The sequence below is a fragment of the Gallinula chloropus genome (assembly GCF_964237585.1).
Source record: "Gallinula chloropus genome assembly, chromosome: Z".
Classification (NCBI taxonomy): domain Eukaryota; kingdom Metazoa; phylum Chordata; class Aves; order Gruiformes; family Rallidae; genus Gallinula; species Gallinula chloropus.
In genome coordinates, this window is record NC_140089.1 from 22,442,176 (window position 1) to 22,466,376 (window position 24,201).

A 24,201-nucleotide genomic window follows, 5' to 3' on the forward strand; every position below is an offset into this window, starting at 1 on the left:
AATGGCCAGCCCCTTTTCAGTGGTCTGTGGGGACAGGACTAGGGGCAATGGCTGTAAGCTGGAGCACAGGAAGTTCCGCACCAACATGCGGAAAAACTTTTTCCCAGTGAGGGTGACAGAGCCCTGGAATAGGCTGCCCAGGGAGGTGGTGGAGTCTCCTTCACTGGAGATATTCAAGACCCGTCTGGACTCCTATCTGTGCAATATGAGCTGGGGAGCTGCTTTGGCAGGGGGGTTGGACCCGATGATCTCTCGAGGTCCCTTCCAACCCCTACAATTCTGTGATTCTGTGTATCTTCGTGCTTCAACATGTCCATCTAGCACTTTCTGAAAGAATGCTGAAAAACTGAAAGATCTTTGTACACTAAGAAACATTTGACTTTCAAGTGGCATTCTGAATTTGTGAGTTCATTAGATTGGTATGTCAGGTCAAGTCATTGTATTTTTCTTCGGGGACTTTTCTTACTGCTTACCCGAAACAAGTTCTGAACAGGTAATTAATCTTTAACAGTCTTGTTTGCTTAAATATAGTTACCTGTCATAATCTTGTCTCTTTCATAATCTAATTAAATCAGAAACTTGGTAAATGACTGCAATGTGTGTAAAACACTGCATCTCCCCTATGAGGATGGGCTGAGTAAGTTGGGACTCTTCAGCCTTGAGAAGAGAAGACTAAAGGGGGACCTTACTAAAGTTTATAATTATCTTAAGCAGGGGATGCAGGGGGAATCAGGCAGCCCCTTTTCAGTGCTCTGTGGGGATAGGACAAGGGGCAATGGCTGCAAGTTGGAGCACAGGAAGTTCTGCATCAACATGCGGAAGAACTTTTTCCCAGTGAGGGTGACAGAGCCCTGGGACAGGCTGCCCAGGGAAGTGTTGGAGTCTCCATCTCTGGAGATATTCAAGACCCGTCTGGACGCCTATCTGAGTGATATGTCCTAGGGAGCTGCTTTGGCAGGGGGGTTGGACCTGATGATCTCTTGAGGTCCCTTCCAACCCCTACCGATCTATGATTCTATGATTCTATGAAAATACACTGTACTGTTCAAACTGCATTTTGTAAGGCCTAAGAATAGCCCTGCATCAGATCAAAGCTCCCTCTAGCCTAATAGCTTCAACAGTAGCCAAACAGGGATGTTTTAAGGATAGAGGAAGCACACAGTGATACATCATCCAGCTTCCAAATGTTAGGCTTTATAGCAGAGTGATACCTTGTGGTATTGCTACGTTTAATGATCCGTACTGAATTTCTTTTATGCAGATTTGTCTGGTCTTAAGTCCATTCAACTTGTGGAGTCTGTAACCGTTACAGCTGCAGAAGTTCTTCTGACATATTACACTCATAGGAAAAGCGATCTTTTTTCTATGTGTTGACAAAGCAGGCCAGCATCCTCCTGGGCTGTATTAGGAAGAGTGTTGCCAGCAGGACAAGGGAGGTCATCCTTGCCCTGTGCTCATCAGGTGGGTCCAAAGTGCTGGGTCCAGTTCTGGGTTCCCCAGTACATGAGGGACATGGACACGTGGGAATGAGACCAGCAAAGGGTGACCAAGATGATGAAGGACTGGAAGTCTATGACATGACTAGAGACTGAGAGAGCTGGGGCTGTTCAGAATAAGGACAAGACATGAGATCTTGTTGATATGTATAGATATGGGAGGAGATGGGGAGTGTGAAGGAGACCAAGAGAGACTCAGGGCTGTGGAGTGGCAGGACAAGAGGCAATGGGCACAGAGATAAGAAACTCTGCTTAAACAAGAAAAACATTTTTCACTGTGAGAGTGATGGAGTACTGGCACAGGGAGGTGGTGAGATGTGGTGTCTCCATCCTTGCAGATAATCAGAATCTGACTGAACACAGTCCTGGGAAATGGGTTTGAACTAAATGATATCCAGAGGTCTCTTCCCACCTCATCTACTACTTAAGACTGAATAAAGCAATGACTCCCTAACTCTCAGCGGCTCCAAGGGGGAGTTACCGGATGCATCTAAAACACACAGTCATTGTAATAGCTCAGCATACTCCACTTGGGATAACTAATGGCAGGAAGAAGTTTAGGGCTTTTCAACATGCTGTTACTCTGTTGCTGGCATGGCCACCTCTCCTGCAGACTTCGCATCTTAGTATTTATAGCCCAGCAATTTCTGTCCATTCTCCCATCCTCTGTGAAATTCTTGAAGGCTAAATGTTCTGTTTGGTCCATTTTGTGTTACATACCTAAGCATGTCTTTGCCCCACTCAGCTAGGCTCTCTTTCCTGCCTCCTGAACAAATGTCAGTATATGTCATATTACCCTCCTGAATGGCATAACCTCTCAGAGGCATTAGAAATTCAAATAACCTGAAATTTCCCAGTGGGTTTTTTGTGGGCTGTTGGGTTTTTTGGGAGGGTTTTTTTGTTATTTTTACTGTACCATATACAACAACATTTAAGGCCAGCAGCATCAAAATAAAACATGGAAACGTTTACAGTGGTTGTGTGGGGAATGATCATATTGTGTAGAAAAAAATCCATGTTTACCTGCTATATACAAACTTTGCAATTTTTCCAGATGCAAATGCTAATCCGTAATGCTTTAAATAAGTAAGTAAATCCTAGCCTAAATAAATCCTAGCCAAATGCTTTGCCAAACAAATGTTTGGTATGTGATTTGGTTCCAATAAAACACAAGAAAAATTTCTTTTGGTAGATGTCATACATGGACAGCTTATCTTCCTTTTAGCAGATGACCACCCTGTTTAATAGTTGATTCGCATTAACAACCAAAAAGTTAAAGATTACAAATAGTTTGAGGGGAAAAAAAAAAAAAAGCTTATGTTCTTAAAGTGCTTTTTTGCGTGTGCTTAGAGATCTAGGAGCATTGGTTTATCTTGGCATTTGAGCAAGTTTCTTACTCAGTTCTTACAGCTGTAATTTGTGGCCACAGAATTCTTCCTGAAGGAAGTTGGACTTATCAAAACTTTTTTTTCGTCTTCAAAAACAATTCTGAGCTCGCTCTTTAAAAAAAAAAAAGATAACATGCACTGAGCATGAATGAGAGAAGAGAGATTAGATTACTGGCATTGCTTCATATTTAATGGCTTACTACTACTTTTAGCTGGTGCGTAGTGACTCCCCTGGATCACAGCCTTAATGGACTATTCAAAGGAGTAGTGATGATGGAGACGTGATAATATTTTTTAGGTGCAAATGGGCAGTTTTTTCTGAACTGATAAACCCAATGAACTTGCCTGGAGGTGGTTGATAACGTTCAGAACATTTTCTCCTCATTGTAACAACAAAACATTTTCAGTATACACATGATTTTAACTTAACTTGTATCTGTAACACTGTTTGGACAGAGACCTCTCAAAGAGTACTACCCATGTATGTTTATAGTGATACGGGAAGTTACTTCATTCTGCTGTGACTAGATTTTGTAAAAACCTTCAGAACTGCTTCCCAGTCAGTGTATGATAGCATGGAAGAAACGTTGTCGGTCAGGGAACGGTACTGTCGGGTCCTAGAGTGCTTCAGGTGCACAATTTTTTCAATTCAGACCTATTGGCAAGACAGTTGCAGGTTTTTCAGTATCTTCTAAGGGAGTCAATGTTGGTTTAAATGTGATACTAATTTTATTTTTTTTTTTTTTAGAAAGGTATAGTATTCATAGCACCAGTTTGAAGGTTTTCAGTCATTAATATTTCATCAGCTTCTCCAGATGACTTAGATCAAAAGTAGGGCTTGAATGAAAATTCAGTTACAGTGGTACTTTCTCAGTGTTGGGTTGCTTTCTAATTTTAGACTGGACAGTACTCGACAGGTAATCTCGTAAAAATGAGATAGTAGAATAGTAGGTAGAAGATACTTGGAAACCAGATGTTTTCAGTGTTGGAATATACTTTGTGCAATAATTATATGCATTTTTAACTGCGTATTTGTATTTGCATGGATTCTGATCCACACCCAGTTCTGTGCTCTAGGGACAGACACTTGCAGGAATTCTGTTTGAAGCTCTTAGCTCTAATATGCAGTTGTATAGCAGTATTTTTAAAAATAAATTATAGAAACATCATCACAACATTGTTTACATCTGAAATAATTCTACATTTATTTTATAAATTTCAAAAGATATTACATCCGTTTTGTCTCCAGTTACTCAAAGCCAGGAGTGCCATTTGGTGATACGTAAGTGTTTGACAGCCTCTTACTGGAGTGAACATTCCAGAGCTTTTAACCGCGCTCTTCTGTATTAATCCCTCAATGAAGGGACACTAAATGATTCACAATTCAGCCTATTTGGTCATTTTAGAGTACAGACTGAAGAGGCAGCAGGACGTTGGTTTGTACTCAGAGAATGTAAATAACATAGGCTAAAAAGTCTTTGGAATGTGTAAAATGTGTCAGTTTTCTAGAGTATGTAGACTTTCTGCCGTGGACTGCTGGAGTTCACTTTCTGTGAAGGTAGAGGTTTTGGAACAGAAATTCTGGAAGTGGTTTCCAAGTTCCTGCTCCTTCAGAGACAGCCAGTATGGTAAGGAAACCTTGCATTCCTCGTCCTGTTACGCCTTCAGATGTTAAGCCTTTGTGTAATGTAAGAGGTAAATTATCATGCCTTGCAATTTTTTTCTGCCTTGCTTCTAACTAGTTGTGATTTTTTGTCTGAGACCACGTCAGCATGACAGAATCCTCCTCATGCTCCTACAGATCCAACTTCAATTGAAGCTTTCTCACTGAGAGATGCATCTGGCCTGTGTGTTAAGTATAATACTTCAACAAGTAGAACGCTTGAAACATTTTATTCAAGTCATTTTCACATAAATTTGCAACCATAATACGGGCATGTAACACAATATGAAAGTGCAATGAAGAATACAAAGCTAGTGCCTGAATATTATAAATAAGAGCTCTTCAGATAAAGATGCAAAGTTATTGAAACTAAGACTCTTGGAAGAAAAGTGAAGGAAATAATGAAAAACCTTCAAAAAGTTGCAAAAACAAGTGGCATTTCACTGTATCTGTAGCATTTAGTTGCATAATAAAAACCTCCCAAGAACATACTCTTTGGTTTTAATTCAAGTTAAAATCTTTAAGCACCTTTTAGGATTTGGAGAGAAATGAAGATGCCGTACGGCATACGTGTGAGACACAGGATAAACCACCTTTCAGTGTCTCGTGTGTGAGATTCGCCCTGCTGGTCCTGACTGAGCGGGCTGCAAACAGCGCGCGGACTGACTGCAGGAAGGTACACCTGGTGTTTGCACTCATTCCACACTGCATAGTAAACTCTGGAGCAGAGAGAAAACGAGTAAAGACTCTTACTAACACAAAAACATCTCTTCTACACAATATGTTGGTTCCATTGGTGACCAATCTGTCATTTTTGTTACACTTTTACCTAGAAATATGCAAATATCAAATGTATTTCAGGATTAAAAAAAATATATAACGAACCCCTCCTGTAATAAGCCTGGCATACAACATGTTCCTTATGTGCAATTTTTATCTAAAGATCTGAAATGTGGGAGGTAATTGCTTCACACACATTTTTTTCTGCATTTTTATGATTTGGCTTTTCAAAGAGTATTTGGGACTGCGAGACAGCAAACTCGTACTAGAATTCTCACAAAATTTAAATCTGATTTTGCTCCCACTGAGACCAATGGAAAGATGTCTTTCAAAGATGATGGGAATAAGCCCAATGTCTTTTTAAAAAGGATTCTACAATACAATTTGCTGTATAAAAGAAGTTTTTATCAAAACAGTTTCTATGTTTTTCAGCAAAAATGCACGTAATCCCATAAATATATTCCAGTATGAAAAAAAAAAAAGTAAGTTAAGGTGTCTGGGTCAAAACTGCAGAGCCAAGATACTGAAAATACTGGCGGGCACTCCCCTATTTAGGACTACTTATACACATGCTATATAATGAACTGTTCTACCTCTAGTGCGTTGTGATTTACTATAGTTAAACAGGGGAAGTTAAAGTCACATTCCTTCATTTTTTTTAATCCTAAAATCCCTCGTTTTTCTAAATAGACTGTTCATGTCATCTTCGGCAATTTTTGTGCTATTGTACAACACTGTCATGTCGCTTAACACACATTTCAAAACAAATATAATATTTTGCTACGGAAAAAAAAAAGCCACATTTGTGTAGCTACAATATCCCCAATATTCAAAGTTATGGCGTTCAACACCTTTCTGAACCAGGCCATTCCCACTGAAAGGACCAAGTCCAGTATTACAACTTGCTCCACCTACACAGATGCTCAAGGTCCTCTGGCTCCTTGCTGACTTCAGTGGAGTTCTGCGAGTAGTTTGGGTATAGACGTGTGAGCAGGTTAGGTGACTGCCTCGTAAGCCGAGGGATAAACTCGGTTTCTGTGGCTGCTCCGTGTCCAGTTAGTGCTCTCTTATCCCACATTCAGCATCAGGCACAATGAGGTACGAGCACAACTTCTTACCAGGAAGCAGCCCGTGCCCACAGCCTAGCTTCCGTTACAGTAGCTTTTGTGTCCATAGCCCAAGCTGCTGTCAGGACTTTCACCCCAGTTTTGACCCAAGTCTATAGAAAGGTGAATGCACTTGCATCCCTTAACACCTTTTAATCCTAAAAACTCTTCGGGCTGAGGTTTCAGAAGCCTGGACTTTAAACAGACCCTCATTTTTGCAGACATATGTAATAAATGGCTTTCTAATAAATCAGGTTTCCAAATTTTGCTTCTGTTCGTTGCCCATACTGGTGACCGATGGCTAAAATGGATCTCTCAGCAAACAAAGTGGGACCTGTAGGTACGAACGGTACTCGTTCTGCACCCACTCCCAGTCTTGGGTGGTAATCACTGGGTCACTGGTTCCTAGATTCTTTTTAAGTACTTGCAATGTTATGATTAAGGTGGAAATACTTGTGAAATACACTTAAATATATGTACTAAAGAACAAATTGATCCTCAAAGGATATTACAATTCATAAAACTTCCAAATTAAATCCATAGGGTTGTGCTGCATACAATACTTCCAAGTACCACCTGAAGTATTCTCAATAGCGGTAGTAAAACCTCTCTATACTCCTCAGATTTCTTTTTTTTTTATACTGAATAGCACATGTATTTTTCATTTTTAAATGCATCGAGATTTCATCATTTAATTAAGTTTTGAACTGCTGAATACTTAACCAATACCAATCAATATTTCTAAGTCCCTTTGTTTCAAAAATAAATCCTTCATTTTACATGATCAGAAATGCTCTGAACAAAAAAACCAAAGCCAGATCCCCTTGTGATATGTTATTTCACAGTTTAAAAATAAAATCACAGCTACTGTAGCTTACAGCAGAGTGCACTGCAAAAGCAAAATAATTTGGGGATGGGAGGAAGGAGTGGTGTACCCAGCACCAGTTAAGCAGTTCAGCAAAAACTTTTAGATTGGGCTGGAAGTTTCTCCTCTTAACAATGTTGTATTTGGTTCCTGAACAGCCTAAAATAGGATGTTAAATACGATGATTTTCATTCTCCTTCTATATATAGTATATTTTCAACTTGTTTGCATACTGAGATATACATTTTAAAAGTCAAATACAGTACATAAGGGGGAAGTAGATAGTAGGCTTTTTCACAATAATACTGGTTAGAGATTCTGACCTACTTCTGTTTGTGGTGCCACCTGAGTTAATTGCCTGCATTATTTTGATGGTTAACCTGTTCGAGCTGGATGTTTTTCACAGATGACTATTACATCAGGGACTCTTCATCATCTCCAAGAGCCCTTGACAGGTATTTATTTTTATCCACATTAGGTTTGCAGAAGTCTTTTAAAAGCCCCACCTTGAACAATCTCTTGAACATAGAAAGGTGGATAAGTTCTTTAATTGATTTCCACAGATGAAAGGTTTCTTTCAAAACCCCATCTGTTTTTCTACTTAAGAAAATGGAAGAACTTATAATGTATTAAAAATGTAAACATAACTTTTCTTGTAGGGGTATAACTGATATATATATATATATATGTGTGTATTTCTCTGCTATATGTTAATATTCCTTGAAAACTGAGCATACTTTTCTCATTCATATCAACGTGTCCTAGCGAGTTTTATTTTAATGGCACTGTAGCATTACTCTTAAGCTGTTTTTCATTCTGACATTTTCTGAGATAGCTGACATTAGTACTTTCTATTGCATTTTATTTAATTCATTTTACATAAATTTTTGCTACCTTTTAAAATATGTTCAACTCATTCACCAGTAATATTCCCACTGAAGTCTATTATAATTGCCTAAACTCCAAATTTTCTGGAGGTAAGAAATGTTCGTGTGTCTATGAATGAGTTAGAATTTCAAAATTTAAAATATCCGTGCATGAATCACCAGTTCCACACATTTCAATAGTAATAAAAATAATGCCAATTTAAATGCTTAAAATCCAGTTACAGATTCGTTTGAGAAGCAGGTGACGTGCTTCAGAATCACATAAGGTGTGTGGGTGTATGTGTGTATGTTCTGTAGTTTGTTTCTATAGTGTTTACATCCTATTGAAGTTTATATAATGATACTTCAGTTCAAAACGTTTAGCACCGTCTCATCCATTTTCTTGCCTCTTCCTCAGTATCTGCCAAAATAAAAGAAAACTGAGTTATGTCTCTGCTAAATGTGGCTGTGTCAGCTTGAAGGCACAGGTCAGCCAACTAGGGCAGAAAACGTGTTTCCTCGCCGGCATGGAACTTACAGAGATGCTTGATGACATTTGGAGAGGTGAGATGGGGGGACAAAAGAAAAGTTAAAAGACCTGAAGCCTAAATTTCCCTTCCATGTGAACGTGAGCAGCTACAGCGTTCCTGCAAGTACCAGTCAGCCAACCCCGCTACAGCCAACGGCTTCAGAGGCTCCTGCCTCGGCTCTGCCAACACCAGTCGCTGGTGACCCGCAGGATCCCTGCTGTCCCTTTTCCCTCCCTTTCCTGCAAGTCTGACCACCACACAGTGAGAACAAATAGAGGATTTTGCTGAAGTCGTTTCACTTGTCGAGTTTATGACCAAAGTAAATACGTGATTGTAAATATGGATCTCCAAACAGGCATGAAAGAAATTTTCTCACTTTAGCCTACTACTGGCACCCTAATACATAGTAGGGAATTAATACTTTAATTGCTAATTAAGCAATAGTCACATTAATTCAGTATGTTTGTTTCACTGATGCTGTTAAAGCAGGCTGTACTGGTCATTTATCTTTCATTTACTGGTCCAGAATTTCTCTCGTATGAACCTCTATACAATGTTAATGCTCACTCCTTAGGCAGTCTGTATGTTTTACAGATAAAAAGCAATCAGCAGATCTACCATCAGAACATTAATTAAATGAATTTGCCTTTTTGGAGGCAAAAAAAAAGGGGCCTAATTGAGACATTGTTCAAACTTTTAAAGAACCAAACTAAATGGGGCGTCTGGAAGAACGGTTTCAGGGAGGATGCCTGCTGTGGCAGCAGCAGCAGCAGCAAAGTAACATACATGTGTGGGATCTTGCAGAATGTTTTAAGAGCTCTGTGACTGCTCAGCAGTTCTGTGTGGATGCTACAAATGAGCACTGATTGAGCACAGAAAGGATTTGGTGCAAATACAACAAACATGAGCCAGAGGTAGATATCTGGCAGCCCAGACAGTAGCAGCAATTTTGAAAGTGTTATGTATCATGGTGGCATGACTGCAGGAGCGAAATTCTCACTTATCATTGTTTTTCAAGCCTCCATAATTTTTAGAAGTCAGAGCTAGCCTTATGGAAATAGATTACTAGAGGTCAGGATTTGGAAGTTATGCAGTTATCAACAGTAAAGCAACTTCTCCCATCATTCCTGCCAAAAAAAAGGCTTCTGAAAGGTACCGTCTGAATTCTGAATTAACACTCTAGATCCTGAAGCCCAAGAAACAACATACTGAAGCACTAGAAAGAACGGTGGGAGTTACTTCTTCTGTATAAAGTAAAGCTCTGAGCTTTACAGGTCTGCTTGTCAACTTTAATACTATTGAATATAAACAGCTGCAAAGACAAAGGAAGGTACTTACGGTGAAATTGTACAGCCAGAGGCGTATGCATGGTGTCCTGTATAGCGTATATCGCAGCGTACTATATTGTTGGAGTAATCAGATTCAGGCACCAAATAGCTGGGGTTTACACTCACCTTAAGGGGAGAAAGCAGAGTGTTGTCTACTGCCAGGTTTGAGTAAGATAACATTAAAAAGGACATAATGCATATGATCTGCTTATTTAAAAAAGGGAAAATCCCACCTCCCCACTCCCAGTAGCCTTACCTTCAGAATGTAATTGCCAGGTTTTACGTCTGTAATATCAATCCACTGGCAATCTATATCAGCATTGTAAGTGTCATAGCAGCCGGGGCTCAGTCCCTTAAAAATTAAGATGGATGTCACAAAATCATTAGAAATAGTGCCATTCTAGACATTAGGGACACTCAGACAGAATTTCACTTAATCATCACATTTCACTATGGAAATTGCCTCAGGAAATGAAGCTTATTTTTTCTTGGCATTTATTTGAACACCTGACCTAGAACTCTTAACACATCACTTTTATAGAAAGCACTGTACTACCACAGTATAAGAAACACCTATGCTATTCAGAGTCTGGGATACCTGTACTTTATCTGCATTTTATTGCCATTTGTTATAGTACTCAATTTATCTAAGTATTGTTGATGCTGTTACTCACTGTTCTTTATAAAACATGAGAATAAAACAAAACTGACCAAAGACAGGACCTAAATATCTGTTAATCTCAAGTAAATAGCTTCTGAGGTTCTTGAGTACAAACTTGATCACCATGTTGGTACCTGCCTCTACCCTTAGGAGTGATGCAACTTTTTCCTATCGATGTACTCTGCCAAAGTGCCTTCTTTGAACAGTAAGAGTCAAGGGCCATCGTCATGTTGAGCTTTGCATGAAAATGGCATCTCTTCAGGCAAATAGTGACACAAGAATCTGAAGGAACTGAAAATACAGCCTTTCTTCCAGATTAATCTTTTTTTGAAAACTTCTTTGCTGTTAGGAACTTTAGTGAGACTCTCCATGTGTGAGTGGTTCAAACCTGATGTCTTCAACCATGGCCAACAGAGATTGCTCTAGGCAAGCTGATCTGTTCTGGTGAGACACAGAGTGCACAAAATCCTGCAGGAATTCCCTCCTGACCCAGCTGGTGATCAGCTCAGACTCTTGCATGTATGTGCCAAGTCTGAGGCTGGAGGAACATTTTACAGTCCAATTATAAACCCCTGAAATACGGGCTTCCAGTGGAAAGGCTGACACAGCCGTGATCCTAGTGACACAAATACTCAGCTGTAAAATATGTTGCTTAGTTAGATGTCATAGTCTACAGAAGGAGAAAAGATATTTATAAAACATCAAAGCCTTTATGTATTGCAAATCATTCATTATATTTAAAATTCAAATGTGGACACGTCAGCCAGTGAAGCATAGCTGTCATTTCTCTGCGATAAAATAACTACCTCATAGATAAAAAATGCAGACTAAGGGATGTACGTATGACCACATTGAGTTAAACCACAGATCCATCAAGCTCAGTGTCATGTTTCTGACAGTGGTCAGGAGCAGACGTTTAAGGAGAAAAGAATATAGGAAACGGGATGTGTAATGTCCTTTACCGAGGCAAAATCCTTCTCTGGGCTTTTAACTCTATTTAAGACATCGGGGACCACCAGAATTTTATGTTTAATTGCCTCCATTACTGTGTCTAAATTTTTATGAACCCACGTAGATAATTCTGGTCTCTGCAACATCCTAGCACCAAGAAGTTTAACACTCAAGATCTGGTATTATTTCTGGTTTTCCAAATGGAATAGGCGATGAATTCTCTTAATGTGGTAGCCATGCTGCACTGCTGGTCATCCTTGTTCTCCTGGGGGTGGTTGGTTTGGTGGTTTTAAGCTTTTCTGTAGCACTTTTGAGAAGTGGTGGCCAGAACTCCATGCAGTATTCAAAGTAGGAGTCTGTCGTGGATTTGTACAGTATCATAACAGTACATTCCATTATAGTAAAGCCATTAGCTATAGATACTAATATAGATGTATATATTAATATATTCAGCACCTTGCAGCCTCAGGCTCTGCAAGGGAGAAAATACAAGCTATTTTATTTTCTGGGACCAGACAGGGCAGTTTGACCCACACTGAGCAGGTTGTGGGGGTGAATACTGGAATCCATTTCTTTACTGACTCTGCCTTGAGTTCCCTTTGGCTCACTTAATCAGTCCTATAAACACAAGAACTTGTGTTCTGTTTTCATATAGTTCAGCTACCAGTGGTGAAAGGCTTATGAATGTCCCTGCATTTAATTAGATGCCCACATTTAGCAGCACCCGGGCAAATTAAAAATTGTAAGTAAATTATAGCCTCCAAGTTGCTATCCTGGCCTCTATCATAGACAATGTGAGAGCTGTCAGAGAATTTAAAGCATCAGATGATTGGTAGAAAAAAATACCCAAAGATAAATCAGAAGGGGGGAAAACCACTTGATTGTCCCCCAAGCAGCTCTTACCTGCGTGTGGGCCGTGCAAGCATACCGTCTGTAATACCCATAGTCGCAGGAGGTATCTTCAAGGCAGAAGCTCGCCTTGTGTCCTTCAGCAACTTTTCTGTGGGAGCTTGCATCCAGCAAGTCATAGTGGCTGAATTCGTCCATGCTGTGATAGTGCCTGTTGAACCACAGGTACTTTATTAAAGATAAAGTAACATTTTAACATATTCCTGTTTGATCTACGTTCTGATACATCTGGCCAAGTTTTATTTGTTACCCAGAACTCGTGTGTTAGAATACATTCCTATTGATGGACATTATTTTTATTTTCATTCTGTTAATTTTCAAATACTATAAAAATGCTATCTTCTATAAATAAATAATAGATTTTAATTTTTTAAGGGAAAGACTCTATAGCATCACTCTTTTTCCAAAACTTCCTGGGTTTGGCTCTTTTTCAGTAACAATAGCAAATATTAAGTAGTTCATATTTGAATTGTACCTCCCATCACTGCCTTTACCCAGAGTTTGGCTAGGAATGCTTACTGTGCATGCTATAAATTCCAGGGAAGTTTGCTACTTGCTAGCAAAAATCCAACAAATTACTTTCACATTTCCGTGGTCCTCAGTGGAGGTAACGTGTTCGTAACACCAGGGAAAGCAAAGTCTGCATAAAGCCATCAGCTCCTGTGCCCCAGCAGCGTAGAGCCCATCTGATGCAGAGGACTCAGATGTCCTGGGAAAATGCAGAGGAGCGCAGCAAGCCCCTCAAGCACGCATGTCAGGAACGCTAAAGCCAGTCCACAGAAGATGATGACTAAGTCTGATGGCTAGCCAAACTAATTGCCAGTTGTACTTCGTTTCCAAATGAGCTTCTTTCACTGTCATGGAAACGATCACGAGAAATGCATTTTTTTTGTAGGCAGTTTTCTGTCCACGAACTGAATCAACATCTGAGACACTTTGCATCTGGATAGCCATAGCTGGGCTGTCGTGGCAGAGTAAGAAGCTGCTGCTCTACAAATGGAAGATTCCAGTTGCTCTCTATCCATGTCATCCATTTATCAGCTATGTAAGCTCCAGGGTTCAGTGTTGGGGTTTTTTTGGTGGTGACATTTTTTTTCCAGGGTTGGGGGTTAGCTAAAGCATTTATTGGAGACTTTTTAAATTTGCTTTTAATTACTTCTAGCTCTTTGATCCTTAATAGATTTATAGACAAGTAATATCAGTTCTTTTTTAGGGTTTTTTTTCCCTAAAGATACTGATTTTTCATTCCAAGCTTAAAGCCTCTGGAGCTAGAGAGAAATACTCCATTGGCTCCAGGGGCCTTTAGATCAAGCCCCCGTTACACACAGTATTTTTAACAGAATAGCATTGAGTTATCTCTGATGTACGAGTAGTGAGGTGGAAGTAAGGCAGGCTTTCTGGTATTTTACAATTGGTCCTGCTGTGAAGTAGTGAAAATTGGAATAAACCTGCAAAATACTGGACATAAATTTTCTGAAAAGATGTAAGTTTGCAGTGTTACCTGCGCCCAAAACATGTTGAAAATGTTCTACTACACTCGCCTTGACAGTTCTCCAGTAATTTTGCTCTTTCTAGAGCAATACTGCTATGTGAAGGTACCATGATATGGTAAGGATATTGATAATGGGATCGGCCAACCCAGTATCTTCTCTTTTCCATATTAACTAGACCATCCCTTGTCTTGCCCTTGAAATTCAGGACAAGAAGTACAGGTCAATGTTTACAGCAATGGATCGTAGGGAACTTGCCAGCAAACGTACGTTTTAGGGTTTCCCCAGTTACTTCAGCATGATCGGAACGTTTAGTTGCTGGTTCCACTTAAAAGTAACTGGAGAATAACCTGTGTAAGCTACACTTACAGGGAGAAGGTGCAACTGTCAAAACCGATTTGAGATTTGAATCTATAATGAATTTATACTTGCAGGAGTTTTATACTTCTAGATAAGCTTCGCAGCCATTTTGGTTTCATGTGTCTATGTAAAGAGCAATTACCAATGCCAGAAAACTGATCAGACAGTGAAAGGCAGTTTCCCCACGGCTTCCCCACGCTTTACTGCGGTTTTAGAAAACGTCACTGTGTAAGTGGCAGTTTGCTAGTGAGGCAGGTAGAAGGTTCCATACTGAGGACTTCACTCACTGGTGACAGCTGTGCCACTCCCATGAATAACGGGGTCTGCTGGGGAGAAAGTCTGACGTGCCTTGATTTTTCACTCTCTGGGGGAATCTCAGGAGCACTCGATTGTCATAGTCTCTGACATCTGCTCGATAAGCTGAACTGTAATAATGCAAAAAACAGCCATAAGCATACGCAATAAACACTTAAAAAATTAAAAAAAAAAACCTTTATGTTGTCTCAGAAGCAACTGGACACACAGATCTTCTCAGACCCCTTTGCATTGGAGGCGCACAAGACTTCCACATGGTGTGCTCAGGAGTCCCCGCTGCTAGACCAAGACCTAAGTGAGACACTGATCTGCTTCTAATATTATAAACAAGAACCTGACCTCTGAGTCTCTGCCTCCGTCTCCGAAGCAGATCACCACTGAGCTGTAAAATCACTCTGGTACCAAAACCACAGTAGTCGCTCTAACCAAAATAATTCCCTGTGTATGTAAGATCGCCTGTTTGCTTCTGTTGTAAAGTAAATTAACAAATACATGTCTCAAGCATACTTTCCTATTTCATGCAGCTATTATCTACAGTCTTTTAAATGCTGGAATATTTTAATAAATCGATACCCAGCAAGAACATTTCAATTAGCCTTCACTGTAAAGTTAGCATTATAAATACTGCTGCTTATGCCATGCTTTCTATTTTCAGCAAGTGAACTAAGAGCATGATCCTGGAAACAGTCTGACATCAATTAATGATGCTGGTGAATAAATAAATCTGTTTTGCATGATAAGGTATCAAATGGTTAAAATGGTTAAAAACAGACATGTTGATTTCTTTCCAAATAAAACAGGAAAAATCCCTCTTTGCCAACTGGACGGGTCCTAACTTCATAGCAAAGCTGTTATTTCAACCCAGTAAAAGGCTCTGAAACACTTTTTTGGGAGATTTTAGTCTTAAGAGACATTATAAGGCACAGGCCCAGAATCAATTAGCGTGTTATAATTTCAATAGTAACTTGTACTGGTTAAGAATAGGGTGGCTTTTTAAATGGAATAAGCCAGTTGGGGTTAGAGGAGGGAGATGACAATCACCAGATTCAAGTGGGGTTTTTGGTGCCTCCTTTTTGCAGAAATTCAGGTATGCTTGAATGAGCCTGGTAACAGAAACATGCAGTGAAACTTTTCACAAGATGTACTTTCTTCAAAGCATCTGTAGTTTGTCTTTCTAATACGGTGGTATTGTTTTCTCACGTGCACACCTTGCCATCTGCCACAGGCTTAGAAGGTTACAGACTGGGCTGTTTCCTCAGATCCCCCCAGCCCCACTTTTCTCTGCTCCTCTCCGTGTCCTCAGGTGCTCTGTGGTGGGTGCAGGAGCACAAGAACCCACAGTGAACAGCCAAAAGCCAGGGCGATGCCTACCTTGCCAGGCAGTTCTCCTCAGCAGCACATCTCAAGTTATACATGGACATCCTTTGGACGTATGTGGACGCCTGGATGTAATAGGGATCCGGGACTAAGTCAGGGAGACCTGCAGTTCATCAAACCAACCACATAACAGCAAGATCAACCCAGGACACGTCTGCAAATACTTGGCTTCCATCCCAATCGTTAGGAGCCCTCATTTTGCTACGGACCCCTGCCCTCCATCAATCTGCCTCTCCCTTTTGCTTCCTTTGAGGCCCTCCGGTTTGTCTCAAAAACCGCAAGGCAAGCACGACGCCCCGACCCCCGCGGCGGGCGTCCCGCCGTGCCCCTCGCAGCCTGCTCCCTTCCCCAGCCCCGAGGGCTGCCGCCCACTGGGCTTCCCACGGGACGCGACCCGTGCGAACGCCTGCCCGGCCAGGCTCTGCCCCGAGCGAGGGGCAGGCAGCCCCGCCGACCCCCCGCACCGCGTCCCGCCGGGACGCGCCGCGCTGGCACCGGCGTGCGAGGGGGCGAGCGGCGCGTCGGGGCCGGTGCCGGCGGGAGAGGAGAGACAGGACGGGAAAGGCAAGGAAAGGAGGGCTCTTACCGTACTGGAAGTAGCCGGTCCCATAGCCGGGTCTGTACCTGCTGCCCTGGCGGGGCCTCTCGTAGGTGTCGTAGTAGTTGTAATAGGGGTTATCGTCCGTGTACTTGTAGGGGTTGTAGGGGTCGTCTCCTACCATGACATCTTCCCGCCCGGGTCTGAAGCTGCTGAGGGGAGGCAGGCTGCCGGCCCCGGCGCTGCTTCGGTCGCCGTCGGTCCCGGTGCCGCCGGCGGGGCTGGTGGGGGCGCTGGGTCGCGACGCCCCCGAGGAAGCACCCCTGGCCTCCCCGCCGGCCGCGGGGGTGGCCGCCCCCTGGCTCCGCTGCCCGGCGGCGGCGCGAGCCCCGGAGGAAGCCTGGTAGCCGGCCTGGAACCAGTGCCGTGCGCCGGAGCCCCCCCGGCTGCCGGCGGCGGGCTGGGGCTGCGCGGCGGTGGCGGCGACTCGGGCGGCGGCTCCCCGCGGCAGCGTGCCGTTGTTCCGCAGCAGCAGGATGGGGCTGCCCGCCGCCTCCGCCGCCTGCCTGCGCCGAGGGGGCTGGTACTGGGAGCTGAGGCTGAGCAGGCTGTACACCTGCCCGTTGTTCTCCCACTGGATCCGCTGCCTCCAGGCGGCGGGGGGCTGCGGGAGGTCGCGGCGCGGCGGCGGCGGCGGCTGCTGGCAGCCGGCTGGCCACAGGCAGCTCCAGTAGATGCACGCGTGGAGCTGGGCGAGCAGGAGCCCCGTCGGCGCGAAGTGCATCTTCTCCCTTTTCCTGGGTGCTGGCGGGGGAGAGAAACGGGCGAAACGTGGGGCGAGGAGAGAGCGAGGGGTGCCTTCCTAGCCGGGATGGGGCGGGGTGTGTTGGGGGGGGGGGGGGGGGGGGGAGGCGGGTGTGTATGGGGCGGCCGGGGGGCGCGGGCTGCTCCTCTGAAGAGTTAGGCGGGCAGCGGGGTCTCAGACGCGGCGGCACGCAGGCGGTGCCATCGGGCAGGTCGGGCCCGGGGGAGGCGGCGGGAGCAGCTTTTCTTCTCCCCGGTATTTATAGGCGAGGGGATGCGAATGGGAGCCGGAGCAAACAATCAGCCTCTCATCGTCCTCCGGCCCGCGCTGGTGTCTGGAGCAAGGGAAGGAGGAGGAGGAGGAGGAGAGACCAGGGACTTTAAACTTGCTGGCACGCTCGCAAAGTTACACAAGCCCCGCTGGCTGGGCTGGCTGCGCCCCCGCCATTTGTTCACGTAATGCGGCTGGAAACGTGCGGCCCTGACAGTTCCCCCACAGCCGCCCCCCGCCCGCCGCCGCCCGCCCTGCGCGGGGGCGGCCGGGGGGGAAGGGGGGAAAGAGGGGAGGCGGCGAGAGCCGGCGCGGCGGCGGGGGCTCCCCATCGTCCCTCCATCCGTCCCTCCCTCCCTCCCTCCTCTCCGTCCCTTCTTCCTCCCTCCCTCCCTCCCTGCCTGGCTCCCCCCGCGCCCCGAGCCGCGCCGAGCCGAGCCTGCGGCGGGCGGGCGCGCTCAGACACACGTAGGCTGCCAGAGTATGCCGTGGGGCAGCGCCAAAGTATGCAAAGGAAAAATGCTATTAGCTCATCAGCGCTGGAGAGACTAGAAACGGGGTGGCGGGGAGGGGGAAGGGGCCGCTAGCGAGCGAGGAAACATGTTTCTGGAAAATCTGCTAGCCGGCACATCTCCCGGGCTGGAGCAGCTGCTGGGGACCTTCGTCTCAGCGCTGAGTAACAGTCGGATCCCCTTAATGACCTCTTAATTAGAAGAAAACCTCCATCAAATAAACTCTTGACTATTGACTTTTGGGTTTTCTGTGTATGAGTCACACGAGAAATATACTGGCGGTGCTCCTCCCGGAGTGAGTTTTCATTGAAAAGTGAAATTTCACATGGGAGAGGCTTAGCCCCGTCACCAGAACAAATAAACCTGCCTCGGGCAGCGTCTCCCCAAAACCGTGCTGGAGAAGAGTAGTCGTCTGTGGCCCGAAAGCCTTTCTATCCTTTCCTGCTTTTACAAGGAGTTCATCGACGCTGTGTTTTGTTAAGTCAAATCACCCAGCGAGGCGAGCGAATTAAGGTCCGTGGATTTCAGCCAAAACCCCTTTTGGGTGTATTTTTCCAAGGGCTGTTTGCTTATGAATCCTTTCAAAGGAATGGAGGAGAATACACAAAAGTTCTCCTTCACCGAAAGTTGGGTGGTGAGGGTACTTCTTAAGCGATTCCCGTCAAGGACAATCAGTCCAGGCTGTGGGGTTTTACCTTACGGAGGTAGATGCAAGGCACTTCCCAGCTACCCTAGGTCAGGATAGCAGTCCACAGGCTACCAGCCAGGCAAATATTTGCCACTGAATATTGATGTTCTTTGCACAGTTATCCAGACATTTGTTTTTGTATTGTGGTTTAATTGCCTATTACTTCAAATCATTTTCAGTAATCAAAATCATGCAAAATGCAGTCCTGCATGGTGCTGTGATGGACCATGAATGCTGATTGAAACTGCTGTCCAATCAGTAGTAGTACCTAGCTTAAAATCAGCAGCTTATAGCCCCTGAAAATCAGTGGTGCCATCCTGGGATAGCACCCAGTTACCCTCCCGGAGAGGTGGGCCAGAGGTTGTGGCCAGTGCCCCAGGCTGGCTGCTCACCGGGCCAGGCTTGCTTGCTGTGCTCCTGATGTTGGGAGACCTGTGCTGCAGAGAGATGTACAGCACCATTCACTTCTCTGCAGTCACCCAGACAACTGAGAGGGTTAAAATCACTGGGAAATGAGCAGTTTACTGCAAAAATTCCTGATCTGGAGAATAGCAAGAAGTTGTACAGGACAAGTACAAAGAGAACTTACTTGGGAACACCCTCAGTAACAAAGTGAGTGTCTGTCATCACTGCTAGCCAGCACCAGGCTGGTGGGGAGCATTTGCTGGACCGGGTCCCCAACAAGAACCAGTAACTGGTGTCTTTTCATGAGTGGGTCATGCGTGACACCCCAGTTCGTTCTAGTCCGGACAGCCTGCTACAGAGGTGGTTGGGTTTGGGTTCTCTTAGTCATCATATTTACAGACTGCTTATTCATCCCCTCTGTTCATCCCCTCTGATCTTTCTCGTTGTGGCTTTGAAAATATTATTCTCGATCTAAGGGTTTGCCTGGAACAATCAGTGACTAAGACTGAGTGAAATGGAAAGGTTGAAGATAGGGAAAACACAACACTGAAGGAATGAGGTTTCTGTCTTTCTAATCTTCCTCTAAATCTTACTAGTGTTACAAACAGCAGGTTGTTGCCCAATGGGTTATATTAGAAAATTTTTCCACACAGTGGGATTCCGGCCATTTTTTTTTGTGATTAAATAACTATTTTTCATGAAACCAGAGAAAGCATAATTGAGGCTAGTCCTGACCTTTTATCAGCCAATCATGTTGTTTGCCATTTTTCCTATAGCACAAGTTTGATTTGGTAGTGAATTTAGGTTTCATAAAACCTGAAAAGTACGGTCAGCATCCCTAGAGAGTCATATCTTTCATTTATCATTAGGTGCCTAGGTCCATTTGACTACTTTCTTTTCCTAATTATACCTAGCTTTTAACCTTGGGTCTGTCTAGACCATCAAAAAGCCCACCAGTGTCTGTGACCAGAGGTCTGGAGGCAAAGAATTCTCTGCAATAACTTAAAGGTCTTGTAAGCAAGCCAGGTACTGTGATTTGCTTTTAAAACGCCCTAAAAACTGTTGAGTACTCTGGTACTAAGCTTCTTGGCAAAGCCCAGTTCTGGTACTAGATTACAATTGATTTAGTTACTTAAGCATTTACCTTCCTCTTTGTTTTTAGGCTGGAATGACTGGTATGCTTGGGTACTTGGTGCACTGGGGGTTTTGATTGCTACCACCTACAGAAATATGTACTGTCCATGTCAACCGAGAAATTACATTTTCCCTTACCAGAAAATGACAGTAATTGAAGCAGGAATCAGCAAGTAATTACAGGAATTTCTCAAAACCTGAGCTCAGAAGATATTTTATGTTTAAATTTAACCAAGAGGTTGTTACAGTCCCCATGCAAAGGCTTGAAGCAGAAAAGTGTCTTCAGTGGCATGTGTAGTATTTGGAGGCCTCTCTTAGTGTACACCACTATTAAGTAGCAGTTGTGAATCTCAAAAATGGAAAAAGATTAGCCTGTTCTTCCACAAAAGACCCCCAAACAGTACCAAAGATACTTGAATCTGGCATGTCTTAGCACATGTCCTAAGAAAGATATTTTAAGGTTCTCTGAGCTTGCTGTTTACAGTTTGGAGGAAAAAAGTGTGATAGTGTAGACAAGTGAAAGTTACTTTAAATTATAGACAGTTTACAGCAGTAACATTCTTTATTACTTCTAACTGTTTTTAAAAAAACCCTTGTTGTCAAAAGATGGCTATTTTGTGTTCTTGTTGAGTGTTAAATTGAGATTGTTTAGCTGGAGTCACATGTGTGAATAAGAAATACAAATAATCCTATAAAGTACTAACATGAAACTAGACAAACTTAATACGTGTTAAGTATTAATGTGTATTAATTTGTTTGGGACTGAAGGGCTGGTTATTGAAGAGATGCTGTGAGAAAAGTCTTGAAGAGTAGTGGTTGGTTTCATCTTTCTGTATCTGAGAAAAGTTTATTCATCCAAGTTATACTTGAGTAGACAAAGGACTTACTCTGGTTTTTCTGTTCACACAAACACTGAGTTGCAACTAGATTAATTAAATGTATCTTGTTTTGTAGATCTTGATTACTTTTATAACTTTGGGTTTTGCATTCAGGTCTTCAGAAACAGGTAATTTTGCTGTTCACTAGAACCCTGTGGAATTTTCTGAAGCACATTTTACATCAGGTCCAGGTATCTTTATTTAGAAATTTGCTTGTCAGTGCACTGGATTAAAAGGTTCCTAATTATAATGAATTCCCCTTAATAGTTGGAATTAGGATGTTAAGATATTCTTTGCAGTATGTGAACTTCACTATGAACTAAGATCACTGAGCATTTTCGGATTCAGGTCTGTAATGAGATTTTTTTTTCCAACAAACCAATGTAATTAGAGGCCATGGTTATAGATGTTTTCTAACATCAGTAGGCTTTGGAACAGACTGTAAGAATTTATTTTCACAAAAGCTAACCTAGTTAAATTTAGCTTCCATTTCTAGGTCTGATTTTGAAGTCTTTAATCAGGCAGCTTTCTTTGACCGTAAGTAATATGCAAGAGTAAATTTCCAGACTTTTTTTTCTGCTCTGAATTTATAAAAGAACACATAGAATTTGTTGCTTCAGTGAACTTTTCAATTTGTTGAAGAAATAAAATGTTAGAATTTTATTAGCAGGTAATCTCAGTTCAAAATTGTCAGCCAAAATGCCACCTGTCTCCGACCAAATGTATTTTTAAAGTGTAAAGCATTCATATGTTGGTAAAGCTGAATATGGATGGTTTCACAGCATGGTTTCACACCTGGTTTCTTACTTGAACAGGTAGACATGGCGCTTTGGGAGATGTTTTAGTGGTTATGGTGGTGTAGACCTGACGGTTGGACGTGATCATCTTGAAAGTTGTTTCCAACCTTGATGATTCTACGAATCTAACCCAGATTTTTAAAAGATTGTAGTGAAAATTAAACAAAAAGCATCCCCCTTCTTGAATATATAGTTTGTTCCATCTCTGAATATTGTTTTCTTACTTTTCTATTTGTTTTCTGTAGGTCTCCCAAAGGTTCTGTAGCAAATGAGAGTTATAAAAAAGTGAGACAAATGGACAAATAGGCAGCTACTGCGAATTCAATGAGAGATTTGAAATGTGTAGCATCTTTTTATTCATAGCCATTCCTGAATTTGCAAGGCTGTCAAAGAGACAAGTAGTTTTCTTTGCTAAACTTCAGTATCTCATAGAATATCAAGGGCATTAGAAATAGAGTTTGCAGTTTATAATCAAAAGTAAATGAAGGAAGAATAGAAAACAGATGGATGGGCCAACTACTCCACAGCCAGATCTGCTTCTAACAGGACACAGAAACCTACCTGACAAAAAGTCTTTTAATAGAGTTGCGGGTGCAGACTTGGAGGTACCTTGTAGTAGCCAAGTTCCCATAGAAAAGCAGACAACCACCAGTCCTTAATCCCTCCTAGATGTTTCCAGCACTGTTTAGCTGTATCTGATGTTGTCAAAATGTCTGATCAGGGGGTGAGATGTTTCTGAAAGAAATACCCTCACATTTGCAACTCAATTTTGTTTCATAGCTTGGTATTGGCAAGAGAATGTTTGATATTAAGACACATTGTCTCTATTTTGCTTATTTCACAGTTACATGTAGACTGTTTAATCTTTAAACCCAGAAAAAGGTTTTCTGTGAGGATGAAATAAACAGATGTGGTGCATCCACCTGGAATCTATGTCAAGGCATCTGGGTGACAGGTAAAGACAGACAAAATGACTTCACCAAGAGCAAAATTCAGTAAGTTACAGTCAACAGTTCAATATCCAAATAGAGTTGAGTATCAAGGGGCTATCCCACAGGGGTTCATACTAGGACCATTTCTGCTCAATGTCTTTATTAATAACACAGACAGTGGGATTGAGTCACCCTCAGAAAGTTTCTGGATGACACCAAAGTGAATGGTGCAGCTGATTTGCTTCAGGGAAGGGATGCCACCTAGAGGGCCCCTGACAGGCCTAAGGAATAGACCCATGTGAACCTCATGATGTACAAGGCCAAGTGCAAGGTCCTGCACATGGGTCAGGGCAATTCGCCAGTACCAGTACAGACTGGGGAATGAATGGATTGAGAGCAGCCCTGTGGAGAATGACTTGGGGACAGTGATAGATGAAAAATAGTACATGACCCAGAAATCTATTCTTGCAGCCTAGAAAGCCAACAGTGTCCTTGGGCAGCATGAAAAGCAGTGTGACCAGTGGGGTCAAGGGAGGTGATTCTCTGCTCTCATGAGGCACCACCTAGAGTACTGCTCTGGGTCCTGAGTACATGAAAGAGATGTGGACTTCTTGGAGCAAATCCAGAGGAAAACTATGAAAGCGGTCAAAGGGATGAAACACCTCTGCTGTTAAGACAGGCTGAGCAAGTTGGGGTTGTTCAGCCTGGACAAGTGAAGGCTCCAGGGAGATCTTATAGCAGCCTCCCAGTATATGAAGGGGACTTACAAGGAAGATGGAGACAGACAGGTTACAGGGCCTGTAGTGGCAGGACAGAGGACATCATTGCTTTTAAACTGAAAGCAGGTAGGTTTAGATTAGTTCTAAGGAATACGGTTTTTATAATTAGGGTGATTGGATACTGGCACAGGCTGCCCAGAGAAGCTGTGGTTGACCCCTCCCTGGCAGAGTTCAAGGCCAGGCTGCATGGCGCTTTGGGCAACCTGGTCTGGTGGAGGGTGTCCCTGCCCATGGTGGGAGGTTTGGAACTAGATGGGCTTTGAGGTCCCTTCCAACCCAAATCATTCTGCGATTCTACAATTCTAGAAAAATAGATGTATTTGCAGTCCTGAAACAATCAACTTACATGCCCCAGTTTGCTTAAATTGATGGTCTGGA

The 24,201-nt window shown here is 43.0% G+C and overlaps 1 protein-coding gene across 1 annotated transcript; it reads right to left on the reverse strand.

Moving 5' to 3' along the window:
• Nucleotides 1-10,028: 10,028 nt before the first annotated feature.
• On the reverse strand, nucleotides 10,029-17,407 carry LOX (lysyl oxidase; the record flags this gene model as incomplete). The annotated part of the gene is made up of 6 exons (XM_084278224.1): nucleotides 10,029-10,148; nucleotides 10,279-10,374; nucleotides 12,538-12,694; nucleotides 14,681-14,818; nucleotides 16,080-16,188; nucleotides 16,672-17,407. The coding sequence occupies 6 exons, from the start codon at nucleotides 17,405-17,407 to the stop codon at nucleotides 10,029-10,031; spliced, it is 1,356 nt and encodes a 451-aa protein (XP_084134350.1).
• Between the last annotated feature and the right edge of the window lie 6,794 nt (nucleotides 17,408-24,201).